Source organism: Lottia gigantea, assembly GCF_000327385.1.
Source record: "Lottia gigantea unplaced genomic scaffold LOTGIsca_25, whole genome shotgun sequence".
Lineage (NCBI taxonomy): Eukaryota > Metazoa > Mollusca > Gastropoda > Lottiidae > Lottia > Lottia gigantea.
In genome coordinates, this window is record NW_008708752.1 from 3,002,673 (window position 1) to 3,026,504 (window position 23,832).

The window sequence follows — 23,832 nt, forward strand, 5'->3', positions numbered from 1 at the left end:
TTCCAAAGGAAGCCTTCCACGGATATTTTGACTGAACTGCTGACATACAGAGTAATGTTTTGTGATGAATTTGCTCTTTAATGCCAAAAAAATGTTGTCACCTTTTTTAAAACGCAACATCACATTCAACTGCCTTTTCTTTTAATCTTTTATCTTTACTTTGTCCATTGAATTCTTTTGTGTGCATTAAAAAGTGGCCTTCTATAATTTTAAAAAATACGCCAAGTTGTATGATATAACTGTTTGTTAAACTGCGCATTATATTATTATATCTATTTGTTAAATAAAACATTTTTAATTACTTATCAGCTGGTTTATACCCTTGTATCAGTATGAAGTGATAAAATAAGGAACTGTGGGATATCGAATAATCAATATCTACTCTAGGTTTCAATATCCCACAATTCCTTATTTTATCAAGTAACTGATTTTACATGACATGCTTTGAATGGTTTAAAAATGCTACATTTGGGACAGGCATTTGGTAGAAAACTTAACTTACAATGTAGACTAAAATTATCAGAAAACAAAAAAGATATGAAATTGTAATTTAATTCTAATTAGATAGACCTATCTTAGGTTCAGATTATCTCAATAAATGCAATAATGGATTTTAAATTTAGTTTTTCTCTGTTGGTTTTACTTGCAGTTTAACATCTGACAAAATTGTTATATTTTGAGTCATTTAATAATCAAGAAATCAAATTCTCGGTTATAAAAATATTTCTTTACACATAAGGAATTCTTGAGCATTCAATGTTAGACACTGACTTTTATTGTCCAACCACTTTCTATGATTCGATTGGTTAGCATAAATCAAGCTCCTGGGTCAAAATTCCACAGAACATGATTTAAAGAAGAATCTTGTCAGATCAAGGATGACATGTGTCAGTCACATAAAGAAAAAACATGAAATAAACATCCACATACATATCTGTTAATTAGCTTGAGAGTCCAGGACAATATGTCTATGAAATAAATCCATTTCACCTTATTGGGTGTTTGAAATAATTTTTCAACAGTCGATCAAGACAATGACAACCAAGTAAGATAATTCTCCAGCAGAACCTAGTCCAAATATGGTGGATAATCAACACATAAAGTGACATAAACATCTTAATTAGAATCAGTAATCTTTAATGAGAGCATTAGATAAATACAAATATTCTACACTATGAGCACCAGTGATACAAATTGTAACAATGTAAGAGTAGTCTAATGTCATTAATGACCTTTAATTCCTGATGATTTGATAGGAGCAGTAAAAATATTCCGTATGAAAGTCACCTTTAGCCATGAAAGTAAGTATCTCCTAAGTTGGAATCAATGAAATTGCCGATTTATCATCCACTTTTTCAACTGATGCAATGTCTTTCTTTAACTTGGATATATGCTGTTTAGCCATTTTTAACCGGTCGTTTAATTCTGCTATCTCATGTCTGATTTTCTTTTTAGCATTAATTATATTGTTATTTGTTTTTTCTTTCTTGTCTTCAAAGTCTGTCTCATGTTTGTAAGCACCTATCGAAATTGGTCGAACACTGGTTAACATCTGTTGCATGGCTGGCGTTGGGTCTTGAAACACTAATTCGTCATATAATTCTGCTACTAATGACTTTTTCCCTAACATAATGTCAGTTTCACTTTGAAATAGCTTCAATAAATGATAGAATGTAACTGGTCTCTCATTTCCATTTGGGTCATTAAAAAATATTTTGACAATTATTTCAAATTCTCCCCAACCAGTCTCTGTCACTTCATAAGGTGGTTTGGTAACAATTCTGTTTGGATTGGGATAACTCTCATGAAGTTTGAAGCTCACTCTTTTCACATAAATTGACATATCCTCATTTTTGTATGGTTTGACATACACTGTCCATTGGTGGGTGTGGCCATCTTCTTCCCTTTTCTTTCCGAAATATCTGGCTAAATTACCGTACACAATTGGCTTAACCACAGTCAAGCCTTTAATTCTTCCACCGCCGACAGTTGATTCTTGTCGAACATCCGCCATTGTTTAGTCAATTTCACAAAGAACACTTGACTTTTGCTGTCTCTTACCTCTCAATGGAAGAAATGACAAGAATTTCACACTGGTAGTTTCAAATTATGAATAACCACTAAAATATATATCAATATTTTCATAAAATTTATTTGTTTGTCTTATTTTTCAAAAGTAAATCACATTTAGTCAAAATTTGTGGTGGTCTTTTATCGCCTTTCAAATGAGAAATCTAATAAGGGGAGGTAATTGAAATAAAAAATTTTTTTTACCTACGGACAACAACTAACAGCTCTGAACCAGATTGCAACAACCTTTTACAAGGATAACTTCGGTTTATGAGAATCCTGTATAACAAGTGTTCTTGCCCAAATCTCTTGGCATTGATTATTACTAGATTATCCATACCCATTTACAGCTGGGATGCGTGGAATAATGAAGAAAAATAGGTTATGCATGATCATCTGCACTCACATCAGAACCACTCTCTTTGATTTGAAAACAATAAAGCAGCTAATCAGATATGCTATATTTTAATGACAATGAAATACATTGTAACAGATTGAATGATCAAATAAATGAATGATTGAATGAATGATTAAATGAATGATATATATGTACAATATTTCACCAAGGAGTATTCACAAATAAAAGATTAATTACAAACTCATGATTTCAAAATCCATATAACATTTCAATTGGAAAACTGGAAGGAATGAACAAAATCATGAAGACAATTAATAAATGTGTAATGCCCTTATAACTAACTATATATGTATATTTCTTTCACACGAATTATATTTTGGAAATGAAGATACCTGATAAATGTTCAAGGAAAGAAGCAGAAATAGCCAAAATAATTGTCAATGAACTTATTGAATATATTAATTATATGAAATCTTAACATATAAATTGTTGTCCAAATGTTTGCTTTACCAGCTGATAAGAGCCCAACTTCAGCTATGCATATAAGTTTTTAGTTTACTATCACCAGATATTTAGATTGTTATAAATTTAAATAAACAATTTATAAAATTACCTGAAAATCATTTTAAGTCATTTGCTGCTTTGATGAATCAATTGCATAATAATAATGAGGTAAACAAAATGGAATTTGTGAGATTATATCGTTTTCAGATACATGTACAAACATAGACAAAGAAAGAAATCATCGGTGAGTAAAACCAGTAAAAGACAATCTTGGCTAATCTTCATAAAAAAAGCTACATTGGGACATTGTAGATTTAACAAAACAAATTTTGAGGAATAAGACAGATAAATATTAGCCTTCCCAGTTGATGGAGCTCATTTTAATTGTTTCCTTTTTAATTTTTATTCTGAAAAGTGATACAAATAACTAAAATTGAGCTTTATCATTTGGTAATGCAAATATTTAGACAACTTTATACTTTTAAAGAATGTAATCTGACGTAATGGGATCCGTTTCTCAAAATAAATACAATGGCCTTTTATGGTGAATCTACATTTACACAGTATGTGCTTTACATTTTATTTGTAAGATGTTCTGAGAACTGTGGGCTAGGTACATTAAACTTCAATACATGTATCAACAAAGTTCATTACATTAACATTCTATTAAAACAAAAACTCTGAATTGAAGTCAAGTTAATAACTTCGAAAGTATCTTACAAGTTATTTTTTTACAATTTCATAAAATTAAATACTGCTGCTTTTCCATAAAGCCCATGTATAATAGGCACTTCTTCATGTTTGCATTTGGTTTATAAATTTGTGACAAGAGAGTGTGGGATCGCTCAATTGGTGAGTTCTGCACGTTTATGGAATCAACCAAGGTGAAAACAAGGTGAAACAGACTTCAGAACATGTTCCATGTGTGGCGAAAAAATAGAAGGTGCTGGGTGCAGAAATTCAAATTTGGTGGAGAAGGAAATTCTGAAAGTGACATGTTCTGCTTCTGAATCATTTGAATGAGGACAGAATTAGAACAGACAGAACCTGTTTAGAACTCTCCAATTAAGCTATCCAAAAAAGCATTTGGATTTTCTGTATAATTTGACTAAGATGCGATTGTATCATAATTTAAGCCATGGATGAGCTTCTAAAGACTCTTTGCTCCTATCTCCATAATCATACAGGAGTTCTTCCCCTTTGACTATATCTCGACTAGCTATAATGATGAGATATGGTGTGTTTTTAATCTCGATTAATTTGGTACAGCAATTAAAGGATATTCTACTGTGATTGAGTAGTCTACCTAATTTACCAGATTCAGCTGTAGCATCAATACTGTAAAAAAGAAAGAAAGTGTTTATTAGATTACATTCAATAAATCATGCGCGTCAAAAAAATGAAACAGGTGTTTTACGTCCTACTTTTCTGTTCCTGATGGGCCAATACCTTTTCAGTGAGTTGTATTTAAGCCAATAACATTCTATAGAAGAGGCTATATTATGGTGGAAAAAGAATAGACTAATCAACACTTACCAATAGTGTTTGCCTTTTAGATTAAAATAATACATGTAACAACCAAATTTAGTACTCATTCCATAAAACATCTCTCTATCTTTAGATTCCGCTAGATCTATTAAATCTCCAGCATATTCAACTACAAAATCTCCTTTTTTAAACATTTTAGTTGCTACAACACCTCTTCCTTTATCCTCCATTTTCACAACCTTGACAAATCAAAGTACAATACAATATTGAAACAAGCAAAAAATTGGCAAACACCATGTCATCTTGTGAAATTACCTATCATAACAAATATATAACGTCTCAGCCTAACCCACAAACTTCGATACATAAGCAAAATTTAGGGTATAAGACCACATTAAATATCAGAACACAATTTTATGGTATACTATGACATCATGTTGCAAAAATTGTGTACAATAAAAATTCAACAGTAGTATACCAAAAAAATTGTGTTCTGTTATTTACCTACTATAAACTAGAAACAAACCTCTAATCCATCTTCACAATAAGTCAAAACTTTATCTTCATATTCTATCATTCTTTCTTTCTAAAATAATAATTCATATTATTTGATACAAGTTTTTGGTACAAAAATACCATTTAAACATGCTCTGATCCATGTGCAATAAATATCTGTAATCAACAAGTAACTACATGCTATCAGTGGACATCCACGATAAACAAGAAAAATTAAAAATTTAAAATCCCTTTCATGACTAATATAATGAAATCCACTGGAATGAATATCGCCAAGCCTTCACATTACAATAGTAAAATTTGAATAAAATCATCAACCAACCTCTAATTCTGATTTACATCTTCTACCACTTCTTCTCACAGGAAAATAATCAGTAATAGTTTTATTGGTAGTAGTAATATCACTCTCTACTTTCCTATAAAATAAATACCAGTATAATAATAAGATCACCATTAGTTCATTAGCCTTGGAAAATAGTTCATTTTCCATAAAGTGTTTAAATTTTAACATCAACCAGAATTTAAATGATTTCAAGTTATACATTCATCTTTTGAAATAGGTTGATTTGTCTTCTCCATTGCAAAAGCCTAAACATATCCATGAAGTAGCTAGGCTACATGATTAGTTCATGACCATACTTACTTCTTTCGACTTGTTTTTAGTTTAGGCTGAGATTCGGTTTTAACTTCTGCCAAGGTTTGTGCCGATTTTCCCTTACCCCTACGCCCTCTACGTTTTTTGGGTTGAGATGTACCAGTACTAAGGGGGGGTGTGGAGGGAACAGGACTAGGTGTTACACTTAATATCTCTACATCTTCAATTATCTGCTTACAATGACAAGATTGTTCAGTAGGTTCTGTTTTAACTGTAACAGCTTGAGGAGTCTCACATTGTTCACACATGCTTCTGTAATCTTGAGTGGAGACATTATTTAATTGTACAGACAGCTGTTCACAGTTATTATTGTTTACATTTGCATCAGTGTCCTTTTCTTTACTAGGTGAGGCGTCAGGTGTTAATAAAACTGATGAAGATTGTAATGAACGATCCAAATCACTGTCATTTTTAACTTTTAAAACTCCATCCTCTAAAACAAAAGAATATAAAATGTTATTTTACTAAGAACAATTATTTCTATAATAAATAAAAACACTAAGTAAGACAAAAGATAATCAAAAAAAAAAAAGGTGGATTTCACTATGATTAATCGAAATAAATCTTTAGAGCAGATGTCTAAGAAACTTTGAAATCATTTGAAATTTACATCATGAGTTTATTTAATAAAAATTATTTCAAAATTTCCAAGTTGATAGATTTTGAGTAAGCATACCTTTGACTAATCGGATTTTGACTGGGGATTTATAAAAATCTGTGATTTTTGTTGATCCATTTTTAGCTGGACTCTCTTTCTTTCTAGAACTCATCTTTCACCAAGCCCCCTTCTACAAATAGAATATAACAGATTATTCAAATAATAATTCAATATTTACACAATAGTGATTTTCTTCAAACAAGGCTAAACTCCATTCATTTCATCAAAGTTAATTAATCAAGAGTTTTTCATCGACATTAAACCAGTGGCGGCTCAAAGAAGGTCATACCCTCCAGCCCATGTAGACTATACATAATATTGTATATGAGTTATTGAGTCAATAGGTCAGATTACTCGAATAATTATACGAGGTTTAAATTGATAAAGAATGAAAAGCATGTATAAAATTTAAAAAAAAAGGATTATAACCAAACATTTTTTTGCATTTTTCTTGAAAAGTAATCTCGCACCATATTAGTAATTAGTCATAATTAGATATATAAGATTACTTCATGAGGTCACCTACAACCCTGAAGAAGCTTCAAAATAATGCTTTGAAGATAGGATTGCTACTCTGAACGACAGAAAGAGGCTAGGTTAGGGTAATTATTATCATTCATTCATACCTAGCCCTATCTCATCTTAATCTCAGCCCCCCTCCCCCGTCCCCGATTTTAATTTTCTTATTTTAAATGTCAACAACGCAGGTTGGAGCAAATATCTCATTGAATCATCAACAAATATGGAGTTTCTAACCTATCGTTCTATTAAATAGTTTAATACTGCTTGATGGATACAAGATCATATCAATTTAAACCTACATCAAATAAGAACATGGAAAATAATAATTTTTACTTTTTCGTGCCTGATATTCTCCTTTCTTGTTTATAAATAAATGTTGCAATCTGATTGGTCAACTAAAATATCGTCACTCCGAGTAAATTTGTGGACAAATTTTCTATAAATCTTTTTTTTAAATATACTTATACAAATAATTAGCTTGGTGAATAAAATGATTCTGTATTCAAAAAAGTCTAAATCAATCAATGAATAAAAAATTTGAAAAAAATTGCGTTGACGTACCTGTCGCAATGCATGCTGGGTATGAAGCAATGGCTGAGTTGTCTGAGGTGTGTGGGGATTGAAAACGTTCTCACTAATAATGGAAACTGAAGCCAATGTAAGAGACTTACATAAACGGTTTATGGTTATATATCTTCATGAAACCGTTATCTAAACATATATCAACAATTAACTTCCCCAACTTATATTTTTTCTGAGTATTTTCACTCTTCTTGTGTAAGGAAGTAAATGCGTTTGTTTCTCCACTGCTGAGTCAATGATAAATAAAGTGCACTGAATCAGTGTTGATAAAAATTACTACAAAATTGTACTTGAGTCTCAATGGACTTTGATTATTAGTTATAAATCATGTTTAATTTTTTCTGAAGGCTATTGTCATGGTTGACAATCTTTTTTTTTTAACATGAAATTGAAACTAGAAATATTAGAAATATAAAAGAGAACCTGAAACATGTTTTAAGTATAAGTTTCACCCTGTGTGATCTTCAGACAACTGATCTATTTCAGACTATGTTATATTAAATGAACTTATTAACTCAGTAGTCTCTATGTAAGGAAATTCAGGTTATAAAGTGGCAGAGATTTATTTGATATGATCTGTAAGAGTTAATATGCTATGCCTTACCATCACTGTTGTCTGATTGGTGTTCAGTCAACGTTTTTACATGTCAACTTAATGTATGAAAGTGTCCATTTTCAGCCAATCCTTGTAAATCAGAAGGAAATTAGCCTTTGGAGTTTACTTCAATTATCCTGCAAAGTCAAAAATAATTAACAGCAGTGATGAAGACTAAAAGAAAAAATCCTTAACTAATTCTCAGAGAGTCAAGAGAACAGAGTTTCAGGGATTTAGAAACGAATTAAAATTTCACCATTTCCTCAAGTGCATATTCCTGTTGATAGCCAATATGAAGACCTGATTGAGATCTCTTGTCTTGTTTTCAGCTCCTTCCAATCACTTTCAGAGAGTACACATAGTTAATTTTTTTTTTCCAGAATTCGTTTGATTTATTATCAGCAGCATTAGATGTTTCTGGTATAACTGGAAATGATTTAGAAGATTTTAGTTTAGATACTTCATTACATTCCCAACCTTCTAGTGGTTATAGCAGTCTTCCTTCGGTAAGCCATCTTGATTAAAGACCCACAAATAGACATACAAAAAGTATGTTAAAAAAAGCAGTTGTCCTGAAAAAATCTACTGACTGATATTCAAAAATTACAATACTCAAACTACCAATCTTTCATTGACCCTATTGATTTTGTAATCAAAGGAGATTTAATTTAAATTGTATATTTAAGGCTTTAGAAGATTCAGCTGCCACTAATGGAGGACATACAGACAGTGAAGTTAGTCAAGCAGATATATTTAGCCAGTCTTTACGACACTTAGCAGATTCAAACCATATTAAAACTAATCAGATTCCAAGTCCTATAAGTCATATACAGGCTTTATCTCGGGTCAAACCTGGAGATAATAGTAGCTTAGTATGTATCTTTATATTTCATTTGCATAATTACGTATGACTATTGTATGAAATATTCAATCATTCTATCAGGTTTCCCCTTGTCAGATGGTCATACACGGAGAAAGAGTCAAAAGACTGTAAACCATATCTACCAGTACCATATCTGTACATGTTAAAGATCCATTTCAGTTTAAAATTGAAAAAAATAGGCCAATGTCACTTCCCTGACAAATTGCTGTATAGAGTTGTGAATCTAAACTCCATTTCATTTTTTGTGGTACTGCTTAGAATTGATTAATCTAAGCATTAAGCATATTGAGGACGAATTCAGGTTGAAATTCTTACTTCCAGAATTGCAAAAAAAGTGTCGAATTCATCAGTGTATCCAACCTTTGATTCATGCATTATTATTTATTATTTTTCAGCTTAACACAAGATTTACACAATCCATAAATTCAGCATCACCAACAGTCAAACCAGTTCCTAAAATAATACGTATACCCAGTAACTCATTATTACATAGCAATGGACAATCAACACCGATAGTGACACGAATCTCACAGGGTGGTACTACATCACAACCTCGTGTTATTACTATAACTAGAGTAGCTCCTGGTGGCAATGTAGGACCAGGACAAAAAATAACATTAACACCACAACAAGCTGCTAGCCCAAGTCCAAAAATTATCGTAGCAAGCAGTGGTAATAGTGTTGGATCCTTGATAAACAATAACCGTCACTTAATACGGACCAATAGCGGTGATAGTGTCGGATCCTCAATAAATAATAAACATCACTTAATATGGACCAATGGTAGTGAAAGTGCTGATTCTTTGATTAATAACAATCGTCATTTATTACGGACCAGTTCACCTATTCAGGTGGTCAATCCTGGACAGATATCAAACGGGAAATTATATTCCAGTAACAATTTAGAACGAAATACTAATTCGCCTGTGCCTAACATTCCAAATGTAGTGAGTCAGTTTAGTACAAGTAGTAGTAATGTAACGACCATACAGCAGACTATAAAAACTAACATTACTAATAAAGACTTATCTCGACTATGGTCAACTGAAACTGTTAAAGTATCATCAATGCCTGGAATACAGGTTTGTACAATACTTTTGTCTGCTTACCAATCCATTTTCTCTACTTCTTTAGTGTTTTTCAGTGATCAGAGATTTTAAATCAATGTGAACTATTATGGTGAAAATTGCTTGGTATTTAATTTTATGTTTCTTGAAGGATAAAACTGTACTAATAAGAATTTGATCACTTCTGCTGAAGTGCCAACCAATAAAGTAAAAAATTCTAAATGTTAGAATTGTCTCCAACTCAATTATGCTCAAAATTTGCATCAACGTGACTCTTTTTTCTAGAAATATTAAAACAAAGCCCTGAAAAAACATGTTGTTATTGAGAGTTCAACGCTATGCGATTTTCAGACCACTAGACAATTAGTGGTCTGAAGATCGCATAGCGTGAAACTCTGAATAGCAACATGTTTTTAGCTCTACAATTGTTGTATTGAGCACTATTTTAACAATGAAAATATTTTATTATTATTGACTCTTATTTCTATATAAATCATATGGTTGTTTATTTGATGATATACTGGGATCATTTATTTTTATTGTGTGATATTTGTAGAGAATTGAAAGAGCACCTAGTCCATTAGAAGAAGAAGAGGCAGAAGAAGAAGTCCAAGAATTAGGTCATGCAGAAACCTATTTTGAATACATGCCTAGCAAATGTAAGTGGTTTTCTTTCATCAGAGACTCTTATCAGAGGCCTTCTCTTGAGCCCAGCCAGTATTCTGGAGTTTGTCCGGAAGGAACATTATGGATTTTTCAATCCAGCCTCTATCAGTAATGCAAGGGGATCTGGAAAAGGAAAAAGTGTCTTGTGCCTCTGAAGGGACAAGTGATTGGGGCCAGAAGGAGACTGGCAAGATTTCCCTTATTATACTCAATGGCTCAATCAGAAGTCTTTATGAAATTTGTGTTAAATAGCTAGACTATCAACCATGGAATTATATGTTCAAATATCAATGATTGAAATTTCAGTAAAAATAGGAGAGAAACATCCTGATCCAGTAGTAGAGACTAGTTCACTAGCTAGTGTTGAACCTGTGAATGTAAAATATAAAATAGTTATACCAGAATCTACTATTGATATGTGTCAACTATCAGCTTTACAATTAGAAGCTATAACCTATGCTTCACAACGTCATGAAACTATATTACCTAGTGGTGAAAGAGCTGGCTTTCTTATTGGTAAGTATTTGAACCTTTTTTCTCTTTTTTTCTTATTTTCAGTGCTGTTCAAAGCATCACACCCATCAGGAGGAACAGAAGAATATTTAACGAATGATATGCACATATCTAACATGACAGAATTCAACCATTTAAAATCTAATGCTTTTGAGGACAATTTGTTCTTTTTTAGTTACCATTAAAAAGTAATCTACTGATGTTGACGTTTGGTATTGGTATTTTGATGAATATACTGTTCAATTTGCATAACATTGTCCAATTAGTCAAAATGAAAATTTTTGCCTTTCAGCTTCTGCTGGGTAATTGTTATTTTGATTAAAAGTCTATAATATTAATATTTTTATTAAAGGTGATGGAGCTGGTGTAGGAAAAGGAAGAACTATAGCTGGTACTATATTTGAGAACTATTTACAAGGTAGAAAGAGGGCTATATGGTTGAGTGTGTCCAATGATTTAAAAGTTGATGCTGAAAGAGATTTACGAGATATTGGGGCTGGCAAAATAGAAGTTTATGCTCTTAACAAAGTAAGCCTATTAACTATGTTTTAAATCCACAATCAACTTTTTCAGTGGTTGTTTTCGAAACTTGAATTTTTACGTCTTCTGAAATGTTAAAACTGTACAAAAACAGTAGAATCCATGCCAATATACCTCAAACTAGAAATTCTCTTTCCATTTTGATCTTTATAGGTTTCCCACTGTCAAATTGAGCCTCTTGTGTGCATTGCAAAACTTATAATGCGAAATACTTATATTTTTTTCTGTAAGTGTCCATCATTAAGAAGTTTTCAAATAAATTTATAAAATTTTATGTTATATTTTAGTTAAAGTATGCCAAGATATCAGGTAAAGAAAATGGTAGTATCAAGAAAGGAGTTGTATTTTCTACATATTCATCTTTAATAGGAGAAAGTCAGTCTGGTGGTAAATATAGAACTAGACTCAAACAGTTATTAAAATGGTGTGGTAAAGATTTTGATGGTTTGGTATCCTTTTCAAATATTATATTATAGTTTGGCTGTTATCTTTCAAAATATGTGGGTGACAGTCAGTTGATTTTATTGCAAATCTGGATTTTTTCGTTATTGTTTTATGTGGACTACCATCCTTGATCTGACATGATTGTATATAAGTTGTGTTCAAGGGAATTTTGACCCAATAGAAGCCATGCTACAGCTTAACCCAGCCATGACTGCCACTAAAAGTCCTAGAGAGTCATATTATAATTGTTTTTTTTTTTTATCCTTAACCTATATCATAGATAGTATTTGATGAATGTCATAAAGCTAAGAATCTGTGTCCAGTAGGTTCTAGTAAACCAACCAAAACTGGTAGAACAGTCTTGGAATTACAGAACCATCTACCATTAGCTAGAGTGGTGTATGCTAGTGCTACTGGAGCATCAGAACCGAAAAACATGGCCTACATGACAAGACTGGGTATATGGGGACCTGGAACACCTTTTAAAGAATTCAATGATTTTATTCAAGCTGTAGAAAAGAGGTTTGTTATCATTTTCCCATTTACAGCTGCTTCACCCGAATAATAGAGAAAGTTCACAAGACTTTCACACACTAACCATGTCCACCATATGCTACATGTAACCAAATAATTCCAATGCTCTAACCAACTGTGCTACAGTCCTGCTTGTATAAAATATTTCCCATATACTGAAACACTTTTATTTTGTAGAGGTGTTGGTGCAATGGAATTGGTTGCCATGGATATGAAGTTAAGAGGCATGTATATAGCTAGACAATTGAGTTTTAAAGGTGTCTCATTTAAAATAGAAGAGGTCACTATTGATAATAGTTTTCAGAAGATTTATAACAAAGCTGTAGACTTGGTGAGTTATTTTAGTTTTGTCTGCAGAAATTGTGGTGGTTCAGTGAGTAAGGCTCTCGCCCGCTTTCTAAGAAGATCTTTTCAACTCTAATCCAATCAGTCATGATACAGATTAAAGGCTTTGACACGTAAAAAGAGTCTTGACACCATGTGTGTCCTCATCAAGCTAAAACTACGCTTGCAATCTGAATGGCAAAGAATATAATTAAAATTAGTTGGATGTTGTGTTTATTTAGAAATTCTAATGTCATCAAAGAACTTTTCTCAATTTTTGCAGTGGGTTGATGCCAGAGAAAAATTCCAGAAAGCAGCAGATTTAATAGATGCGGAACATAGATTACGGAAGTCCATGTGGGGTCAATTCTGGTCAGCACATCAAAGATTTTTTAAATATTTATGTATATCAGCTAAAGTCAATTATTGTGTACATATTGCTAGAGAGGCTGTGAAAAATGGCAAGGTATGTTGTTGGTTTGCATGTCTGTCTGTTCTCAAATTTGAACCAGAGCTATCCCCCTATCCAGAATATTGGAAATTTTGAGAGGAGAAAACATAAAAAAAAACAGCAATGTATACAAAATAGCTGCAATATTTCTGGAAAATCACTGAATGTAATATAATTTGTGTTTAGATTGAGTAATTCATACGTAAGTTATATGATATATTTGAGCACATCCAGTTATATTAAATAACATCAATAATAAGATACTAAGTTAAAGCGAACTTCAGGTGTTGTATGTTTTTAATTGAACGCTGAACAGAAATATTTTTGCTTAACTATACTGTAATGTATTTATTTGTATTATTATAGTGTGTAGTAATTGGTTTACAATCTACTGGAGAAGCTAGAACTCTAGAACAGTTAGAAGAAAGTGGAGGAGAATTAAATGATTTTGTCTCTACAGCCAAGTAAGATCATTTGTTAATGATTATGATAACTTGAGATACTATTCTAGGTGATAGGGATTAGAGATCAGATTTTTTTACCTTGAGGAGGAATCAAACCCACAGAGCCTAATTACATAGCAGACAACTATAAAACTTTGTAGTTGGCTCTATTTGATTATAGCCCGACCTTTGGATAGATAGTTCATCTAGTCATTTGAATATTGAGTAATAATATTTGTCCCCTTCTGGAAATTAATAGTTATATTTTGATATTTTAGGGGTGTATTTCAAACTCTAGTAGAAAAACATTTCCCAGCCCCTGATAGAAGGAAAACATTTGATATGTTTGGTATTGGTAGTTTAGTCAAGACAACAGAAGAGAAGCTCAATAATAATAAAAGGAAGAAAGGTACCATTTTAATTACACCTTAATCAATTCCAAGGAATCCTGCTATACAGGGTTCAGTTCAAAGTCTCACACAAAATTTTAGGTTTTTTCAGTAAAATTCGATTCATATTTTATATGAATTCAGATTGAAGACAACAGATCAATTCACTGAATGTGTTTTATTTTGACTATCAAACAGCGATGTGATACCACTTATAATAAACCCCGCTGCAACAAAAATTATGTTATTTTTCAGATTTAAATGGAGGTAGCAATGCTAAGAGAAAGAAAGGTGAAAATGGTTGTTCTGACTCCTCCTCAGATGACTCATCAGATAATATGGATTTAGATCTTGGTGAGTCATCATCAGAAGAGTCAGATGGAGTCAGCGATAACTTCAATCCATTTGCCAATGGTTCAGATAGTGATGATGGTAAGTTATTATTAAATAAACTCTTCAAAACAACCAATACAAATGTATCACATTGATAAGAAAAGCACCTTAAAAAGTGGGAAAATCCATTAACAGTTTAGGATTGTCAAATAGATGATCTGCACACTAAGTACAGCCTTGTATTCATCAACAACTCAAAATTTTATGTTCTTACAGACACACTGTCAATTGTTTTTTCTTCATACAACAAATATACTGCTTGTTGGAAAATATACATTTGTGTATGATAAGCTTATAACAATATCCATTGTTTGTAGATCCCTGGTTAAAAAAATCATCTGGTAAAAAGAAAGAAAAGTCACCAAGAAAGAAAATCAAAGCTAAGAAACATAAAAAGAAAAGTAAGAAAAAGAAGGATGAGAGTGGAAGCGATATGGATGATGAAGATGAAGATTCATTATTTGATAAAGCTCTAGCTAAAGCTGGTTTATTGAATAGAAATAATGATGGTTTTACTCCCACCAATCTTAATCTTAGTAATGGTAAGTCACCAATCTTAATCTTAGTAATGTTAAGTTACCTATCTTAATTTTAGTAATGGTAAGTCACCAATCTTAATCTTAGTAATCATAAGTCACCAATCTTAATCTTAGTAATGGTAAGTCACCAATCTTAATCTTAGTAATGGTAAGTCACCAATCTTAATCTTAGTAATGGTGTGTCATCAATCTAAAACTAAGTAATGGTAAGTCACCAATCTCAATCTTCAACCTTGATCTAATTAATGGTAAGTCCAGAGTCTTAGTGACTAACAGATAACTATTCATATTTATTATTATAGGTGCTACTAGTGTATGGGAAGAAGCTATGACTATGAAGAGTGATTTACTACGTAAGATGGAAGAAATAGGAAATACTTTACCATCCAATGCATTAGATCAGTTGATAGATGAACTTGGTGGTACAGATTGTGTGGCTGAGGTACAGATAAATACAATTCACTTCTGCCATACAATTATTAAAACCATCTTTAACTGAATTCCCCCTGTGACACAGGCTGTAGGAGTGGACATGGGAAGTGAGATTAGAATTGGACAATAAAGCATGGCATAATGAGCATTTGCTGCATGACTACTATTTTTCACTGATCATGAAGAAAAAAGAGATGACTTCTACTGCTATCCTGTCAAAATTTTTCCTCATTGTGCGCTGCATACATATAAATAAATATCTTAGTAAGATTAAATTGAACATTAAAAGAACCGTTCTTTACATTGAAATGGCTGAAATCAATTTAAAAAAGATTATAGTACAATGTAATTTTTAAGGATACAAAATTGACTCTTTGTATATTTACATTATTGAAGAAAGATAAAGCTCAACTTACCTAGATTATGATATTAAATATTTGTATTTAACAGATGACTGGTAGAAAGGGTCGTATTGTATCTAATGAAGATGGTAGTATTAATTATGAATCAAGAAGTGAAACAGATGTACCATTAGAAATATTAAATTTAACAGAAAAACAACGATTTATGGATGGTGAAAAGGTAAACAATTTAACAAATTTGTATAATGTACTTGTCTATATCAATATGTTACTATTATTAGGTTAACACTCAAACAGTAACCAGGGAAAAATTTTTGAGCCTACACATAGTAAATTGTTTAACATCCATTCATCCATGACAATATGTACTGCTAGTAAGGTAACTCACCTGATAGCACTTTGGAACTGTATTGGCTAAGGAAGCATCATGTTTTTAAGTAAAAATTTTACTGAATAGTGATTTAAATTAAAAAAAAAAGATCATTTAGATTTTACAGATTTATAAAACTAATTTGACTGATTTGTGTTTAAATGTCACTGCATCAAATTTAAATTTCAAAAATTTTATATTGCAGGACATAGCTGTGATATCAGAAGCTGCTAGTTCAGGTATTTCATTACAAGCTGATAGAAGGGCAGTCAATCAGAAAAAACGTGTTCATATTACTCTGGAGTTACCATGGAGTGCTGATAGAGCTATACAACAGTTTGGTCGTACACATAGATCTAACCAGATACATGCCCCAGAATATATCTTCTTAATATCAGAATTAGCTGGAGAAAGAAGGTTTGCTTCTACTGTAGCTAAAAGACTGGAGAGTTTGGTAAGTCACAATCTAAAATTTTGTAACTTAAGTAAAGTAAAGTAAAGTGAAAGTGTGTGTTTTGACTCAATCCTGTCTCCCATGGTTCAACAATATATAAGTTTATCTGTGTATTGTCTTAAAGTCAGTTGGGACTTTTCCATTCCAGTCATTGATGAAATTATGAACTTAAGCTGGTCATGAATTTTTCCAAAACATTCAGATTTTCATAATACTTTATTTCTTACTTTGCCATATGATAACTATATGAATTTTTCCTAATATATCATGTAAAATTGGCAAGTTGTTAGGACTAAAGACAGTATTCATAATTAAAACATCATTTATTATTTTTACAGGGTGCCTTAACACATGGTGATAGAAGAGCTACAGAGACTAGAGATTTAAGTCGTTTTAATATTGATAATAAGGTCAGTTATTTTTTTTTATATTATTTCTGTTCTGTATTGCTAGTTTCTCAAAATTCACATGATCAATTTAGTATGGTATTGTGGTAATTCCACACACACAACAAATTTTAATCGAAAGATTTTTTTGAAAAACAGGAATATAGAATTTTGCCAAGGACTAGTCACATGACTGTGTTTGCAAAAAATTCTACATATCAAAATTCATCATATTGAAGTAACAGATTATTGAGAAAAGGAAGATTTTTTTAAGGAAGCTGTTTATTCTGTTTTTTTTTACATTAAAATCATTGCCCCATTTTAACATCAAAATCAAAATTCTTTTTGTTATATTTTACAGTATGGTAGAGCAGCTTTAGATTCTGTTATGAAATCTGTATTAGTTTTAAATGGTGAATTACCTCTAGTGCCTCCACCTTCTAATTATAGTGGTAACTTCTTCTCAGGTATATACTTTTTTTTAATCTGGACCATCTGATTACTATCTGGAAGCACTCTCTGGTTTGAGCACAGGTTGTAGGACAGTCAATATCTTAGGTTCTAATCTCAGTCGGTGTGAGAAAGTCCTTACTATACCAGTCAACCGAGTTGTAAAAGGGTTCCGGAAAGATCTGTCTTAAGTGGTTTGAGACAGACATAAGAAAGTTCAACTGTCTGAGAATGTTGATTTGATTATATCTGGCCCAAAAAATCTAAATATCAAACAATTATGCCTTAACTTGGTAGTTTTCTTATTTTTTGATATATTATAGATGTTAAAAAAGGATTAGTAGGTGTAGGTATGATGTCTATAGATGAAAGATCAGGTTATGTTAATCTTGAAAAAGGTAAGTTTTTAACACTAACTTCTCAGTCAATTGAGGAAACTGTTTAGCCAGTTTTTCAAGAGTTGATCACACTACGACTGTATTGTGGTACTGGATGACATTACAGAATATCCCAAAATGTCTTAATTGATTCATTAATGTTTCAACATTGTATTGAGACCAAAAGTTTTACCAGTTTTGGTTTTTGTCATGCTGAAACTGCTATTAAACACTTCAGTTGTATTTATTTCTAAACCTATATAATTTCAGACTATAACAATATCAGCAAGTTTTTAAATAGAATATTGGGTATGGATGTTGAGTTACAGAATGGTTTATTTAAATATTTTACTGAAACTTTAACAGCTATTATATTAGAAGCCAAGAGAAATGGTAGATGGGATATGGGAATTTTAGGTAAGCTGCACATCTTCAAATTCTTTTATGTGGTTTTGAAAATGAATATTAGCTCACATTTTTCAAGGATTGGTAAGAATCAATTGCACACCGCCATCTGTATTCAGGCCATCTCTTCTTCTCTCAAAAGGGAGATAACTCTAAATAGAGACTTGATATTTTAAGACCACAATATAACATAAATATGTTCCAAGTTCTCATGGAAACTTATATATTCTATCAGTACAAGCAATTTCTTTACTGAGTTAGAAATTCATTTGCAATTCAGTTTACATGATGTCATATAGTCTTTTTATAGTCAACTTTTAGCAAATCTCTAGATTTACGTTTGTTGTAGATTTGGGATCTGGTCAAGAAAAAGTAAGAAGGATAGAAACTCAGTCTTTCCTGGGTAATGAGGCGTATAATACAGCTAAAACTGAACTGACTACTGTAAGTTAACTCTTTACTAATTATTGGTTCGATCGAACATCTGCATAATTCTATTGTTTTTAGACAGTCTGCTATTTAAAGGAGGGGTGAGAGCCAGCACCATAAACACATTTATGACTAAATTTTCCCAACAATATATGGCTTTTGATAACAGTGGGAAATCAGTTTTCTGTTTTCTATTGTCTGTAGAGGAGTAATCATTGTGATATGAACTTCATTTGGTTATAAAATTTCAGTCTTTTAGCATTATTTCCCACTCTCAATTAAAAATTATACCACTGTTATTATAATAAATGACTAATTGAAGAGAAATAACTAATAATATATCAATCTATTTATAGTTTATAGTAGAAAGAGGTATGACATGGTCAGCAGCAATGGATTTATGGAGAAAATGTTCCAGTACTGACGAAGGATTTTATGTAGCTAATCAGGTATGATTCTTTGGATTCACTTTTGAAAATAGGTAGAATATAAGCATGTCCAAACTACTAAAACCAAAGATTTTCAATAGGCAACATTTGAGTTTCCCCAAAATTATTGAGGCCTTTATTAGGTTGGCATCTCATTAGACACTTAGCTTGAGTATGGAAAAATTTGACGTTTCAAGCTTTCCATTTACTTGGTTCTGATACTTAAGTAGATCTAAAGAATGAAAAAAATCAAAAATTCTGATTTGTCATATAAACATAGTTACATGATTTAATATTATAGGATAGAAACAGTAAGAAAACAGCAGTATTAGCAGTATGTTGTGGTAAAAATAAAAAGAAAGAAAAACTCTATACTATATATCGACCAAATACTGGTCTACAATCACGTAGTGAAACATTAGAAGAAATTAAACGCAAATATAAAAAGGTATGGACAAAAAATAGATATTTGAGAATTTCCTGTAATGCCTTGGATTGTGTTAGGCTTCTCTGTTTTCTCTGTCAAGATTCAGGGTATCAACTATCTAAATATGCTATTTTGTTTTATTTTTCTGATATTTTTGTCTTTAGACAAGCCAAACCTAAAGTAATGCAATATGGCAGCCCCCTCGCAGCTGATATCCCACAATCTAATAAAATGATTTATAAGTGAATGAAAATGGTGATATTTTGTTTATTTAATTGTAGGTGTTACCAGATCAGTGTCAGTTTTGGTGGGAAGATCAGTATTATTTCTCAGCTAAATCTTGTATACATTCTTACTGGTAAGAACTTAGTACATTGTTTAAGGCATTGAAATGTTTTGCTAGACTATTATTATTTGTTGTTAGATAATTTTGCATATGAAGTATATGTATAATTACCAGTATTCCCAATCCCAGTGGTTGCTTTGGAGAGCTGCTGTGTTTCAATTAGTTTAAGGCTTTCTCGTTAACTAAAGGTCCAGGGTTCAATCCCATCATAAGTCAAGATATAACCTTTAGATATTTCATCATGTCATTGATGTAGGTTTAAGGGGCTGACATCGAAAAAGTGTCATATGGGAAAATAAATTGCTATGTGATCCTTTGACAGTAGTAAATTTGAAAAACAGTAGGCTTATAGTAAAGCCATTGCCTGGCGAAATTCATCTCATTGCAAACTGCATGGCCTTGCCTGTTACCTGAAACAGGTGCAGAAAAGTGGTATGTGAAAGTACATTTCATTTATTCCATTTTCAATGGTTGCTGAGATTATGTGATAGAGATTAATGTTGATTGATATTATTGTAGGAGAGGTAACTGTAAGAAAGTCAGTCTAGGTTTACCATGTGAAATAGGATTAAGAACAAGAACCTATCATGTATTAAGTGGTTCAGTATTAAGTGTATGGAGTAAAGTAGAGAGTGTATTAGCTGCTATGCCTGGTGGAACTAGTTCTAAAATGCAGATCATCAGATTACGTACTGAAGATGGACAGAAGATTGTTGGTAAGTTGTGGATTGTATTTCAAGGAAATGTTTTGCCTTATGATTTGAAACTTGACATTATTTGCTTAGTCACTTCAAGTATATGGTTTTTATGATGTCTTATCCATTCAGATGAAGAAGTTTTGTAATCTTCAGCAAGACATTTGCCTTATTCAAGTTGTCCAAGGAACAGCTGGTAGATCCTAGAGAAAATAAGTTTCTAATGACTACTGCAGTGTCTCAGTGAGTTTGACACCTGTTTGCCAAACTGAAGGTTCAGAATTCAATACCGACATAATTCAAAATAATTTTCAACCCTGATTCAGTGGCTGACATTGAAAAGGCAACAAGGTGCAGAAAAGTAGGACAAAAAACTCCAGTTATTACATTTGTCATGTCAAAAATATGTCTTTTCTGTAAATTGTAATTTTTGTTTTCTTTTGTTTTACAGGTAGTTTAATTCCAGGTAATTGTGTCAAACCATTAATTAATATATTATCACAGGGCTCAACTAAAGTTTATACTTGTAAACATGCCATTCCAATAGAAGAACCTGATAAACTCAGTATGCCTGTGTTTGTCTAACTAATATTGTGATATACTTACTTTAAAACGACATTCACAACTTGTGATACATGGAAATAACAAGTTGTGATGGAAATTGGATATTGTGTGATTTAAACTTATCGATGATCAGTGTTGAAATTGTGTGGATATTTTAAAGAAGATGGAAAGGAAAATAAACATTAAAAATTAACGGTATGGGGTTTAAAATGGATTTCTTTTAATAAATTAATGTCATGAAATCAATCAAGACTATTGATGTTATATTTAGAGAGGAAAATGTTTCAGAGTGGTTGTTGAAAAATAATTTGAGTGTTTTTCAACACGTAGTGTAAAATGATATTTGTGGATTAAGAAAGAGAAAAAGTGAAATTGTGAAGTACGTAATAGTGAATTTGGTGGAAATTCTTTCACATTAAAATATAATGGTGTTGAATGAATGTGACTAAGACTATAAAAATGACACTTGTTGAGTCAAAAAACTAACATTGTTGCAGCAGAACTCAGTTTTTGGCGGCAAAATAGAAAGGATGTGAAAATGTGTGATTTTGGTTATTTGATAAAGAAAAACTAAATAATGTGATAATTTCATCTTAAAAATGAAGAAATTTTATTTATATGCAATACATTAGAAAATAATTTGTGTTTCATTTATATGTTATAATTGACAGTGTTTGTATATACATAACATATACCAATATATTAATTACAGCTTTTATTATGATCTCCATAATTTGCAAGATGATTTAATTCAGTGCCAAATAGCAACAGACTATATATTATAGATGCTTAGAAATGAATTGGAATGAAAAATTAAACCAAAGACTAACCAGTTGCAATTCATGAAGTGTTTGATTTAGAGTGGAGAAAGTCAAGAATTTAACAAATCATTTGAATTAGACACTAAAAAGGTTTTAAGTATATTAACATTGTTTGCTCATTAGATTTGAAAAAAAAAACATGATAGGAATAAAACCACACAATTGCACTCTGCAACTGTGTTTTGAAATTGACTTCAATTTTGACATTCATCTCGGCTATCTTTTTCATTTGTGTACAAGTTGAGTTATGAATTTTGGATATTTTAAGTTGCTTGTCTCTATAAGAATATAGTGTTCACATGGCAGATTAGTAAATTAGACCAAATGGATTTAATTCTAGAGTTGAAAGAGCAAAAAAATCAGTAGTTATTGTTGTAAAATGTAGTATTTATTGTAGTTGTGGATGTTCTTTGTTCTTTTACCTATTGTTTTCTTCAATATTAAACCATCTTTATTGAATACTATTTCAGAAAGTCAATTTGACTAAAGTTCACTTTATATCTGCTTTAAATGCAGTTCTATTGTAGAAAATGTTTTGTGTTTCTGTAAAAGAATATAATGTCTTTTGTTCAATAAGTTCTATGTAATGTATTTAAAAGAATTGCACTGGCCATTTGCACCATCATGGTGCGTGTTCACTATGGCTGCTTACAACGTTACAGATAAGGAAGGACACTATAGACGTGCCAATTTTTTTTATTTTTTTTTTATAGCTTGAAGTCATTTTGATTGTCAATGAGTGACTTTGTTATAGTTATGTTTTTTTAATGCCCATTTTATACCGTCGCAGTACGAATAGCCACGGCCTTAAAAAAAGCTCATTTTTTTTTATATAACACTCAGCCGTAGCTTCTATGGTCAATGAGATGAGACCAGAAAACAATAGGTAAAAAGAATAATATTATAAAAAGATTAAAATCTAATATTATTGAGTATAAAAAAAAAAGAAAAGTGCCTAATGATTGAACTGTAAGTGTAAATATAGTAACAGGAAACTATAATACAGCAACTTCTATGTCCAAAGATTAAAATATTTTATTATTCTTAAATTCACATAAGGGAAAATTGGATCTTGTGGTTGACCCGAGTGTTCAGAATTTGGTGTCATCTAGTTGATTTTAATTGCTAATAATCATTAAATTTCTCAATGTGTATGATTTGCTCCAGTCGAGTGACATATCTGTAAATGTTTTGAATCAGCTGTCAAATTTTTTAGGCTACGTTAAATTAACAAGAAATGTCATTGATTTTGTCTCTTTAAAAGAGTTGTCAGGTAGCTGAGGTAGGGCATGTGTTAAAAAAAAAAATAGTTTTTGAAAAATGTTGATAAAAAGTGTAATTGTTAAAAACTGTTCAATAACATTGTTTTATGTTAAAAACATTATATATTTTATTATTGTTATCAAGTCATCTTGTGTTATAACTTTCTGTATATAATTTGTAAAAGTTTCTTATGAAAGGATGAAATTAATGGATTAGTATTTGTGCATTCACTACAGCTTAATCTTAGTTTGAGGGGCAAATTTTTCCAAATTGATTTCTTTAAGTTACAAAAAATGTTTTGTACAGATTTTGTGAATAGTTTGTCAATAAGTCATAAATTATTTTTCTTGTTAAATGTGAATTGTTGAAATTTTCCTAAAAACATCTTTTGATTTTGATACAAGTTAATGTATGATAGTTATACCATATTGTTGTTAAAACATTAAAAACAATTCCATTTCATTTTTTTCCATCCAAGTTTGTTACAGA

The 23,832-nt window shown here is 31.3% G+C and overlaps 4 protein-coding genes across 4 annotated transcripts in view; 2 read left to right on the forward strand and 2 right to left on the reverse strand.

Annotated features, from left to right (window-relative positions):
• LOTGIDRAFT_150127 (hypothetical protein) overlaps positions 1-304 on the forward strand; it is a 21,885-nt gene extending 21,581 nt beyond the window's left edge. Inside the window, exon 7 of the mRNA XM_009055771.1 lies at positions 1-304. The gene's annotated coding sequence lies outside the window, so the exon portion shown is untranslated.
• Positions 305-854: 550 nt separating this feature from the next.
• Positions 855-2,208, reverse strand: LOTGIDRAFT_203873 (hypothetical protein). The gene has a single exon (XM_009055772.1). The coding sequence runs from the start codon at positions 2,012-2,014 to the stop codon at positions 1,313-1,315; it is 702 nt and encodes a 233-aa protein (XP_009054020.1). The 5' UTR covers positions 2,015-2,208; the 3' UTR covers positions 855-1,312.
• A 1,848-nt stretch (positions 2,209-4,056) lies between these two features.
• LOTGIDRAFT_117025 (hypothetical protein) lies at positions 4,057-5,390 on the reverse strand (the record flags this gene model as incomplete). Its single annotated transcript, XM_009055773.1, has 4 exons — positions 4,057-4,270; positions 4,469-4,659; positions 4,947-5,006; positions 5,259-5,390. 4 exons carry the CDS (start codon positions 5,388-5,390, stop codon positions 4,057-4,059), a joined length of 597 nt encoding a protein of 198 aa, XP_009054021.1.
• Positions 5,391-9,772: 4,382 nt separating this feature from the next.
• LOTGIDRAFT_117101 (hypothetical protein) lies at positions 9,773-21,280 on the forward strand (the record flags this gene model as incomplete). Its single annotated transcript, XM_009055774.1, has 25 exons — positions 9,773-9,917; positions 10,468-10,557; positions 10,871-11,080; positions 11,430-11,605; positions 11,905-12,066; positions 12,342-12,583; positions 12,773-12,926; positions 13,203-13,385; positions 13,737-13,834; positions 14,092-14,222; positions 14,458-14,638; positions 14,962-15,165; positions 15,447-15,576; positions 16,017-16,148; positions 16,504-16,752; positions 17,091-17,162; positions 17,500-17,605; positions 17,912-17,986; positions 18,236-18,382; positions 18,720-18,814; positions 19,156-19,248; positions 19,529-19,675; positions 19,936-20,012; positions 20,520-20,720; positions 21,151-21,280. Coding segments are annotated over 25 exons (3,630 nt in total), but the record flags the coding sequence as incomplete, so codon positions are not given.
• Between the last annotated feature and the right edge of the window lie 2,552 nt (positions 21,281-23,832).

Coding starts and splice junctions, on each gene's coding strand:
- LOTGIDRAFT_203873 (XM_009055772.1), bottom strand. CDS start 2,014: ATGGCGGATGTTCGACAAGAATCAACTGTCGGCGGTGGAAGAATTAAA.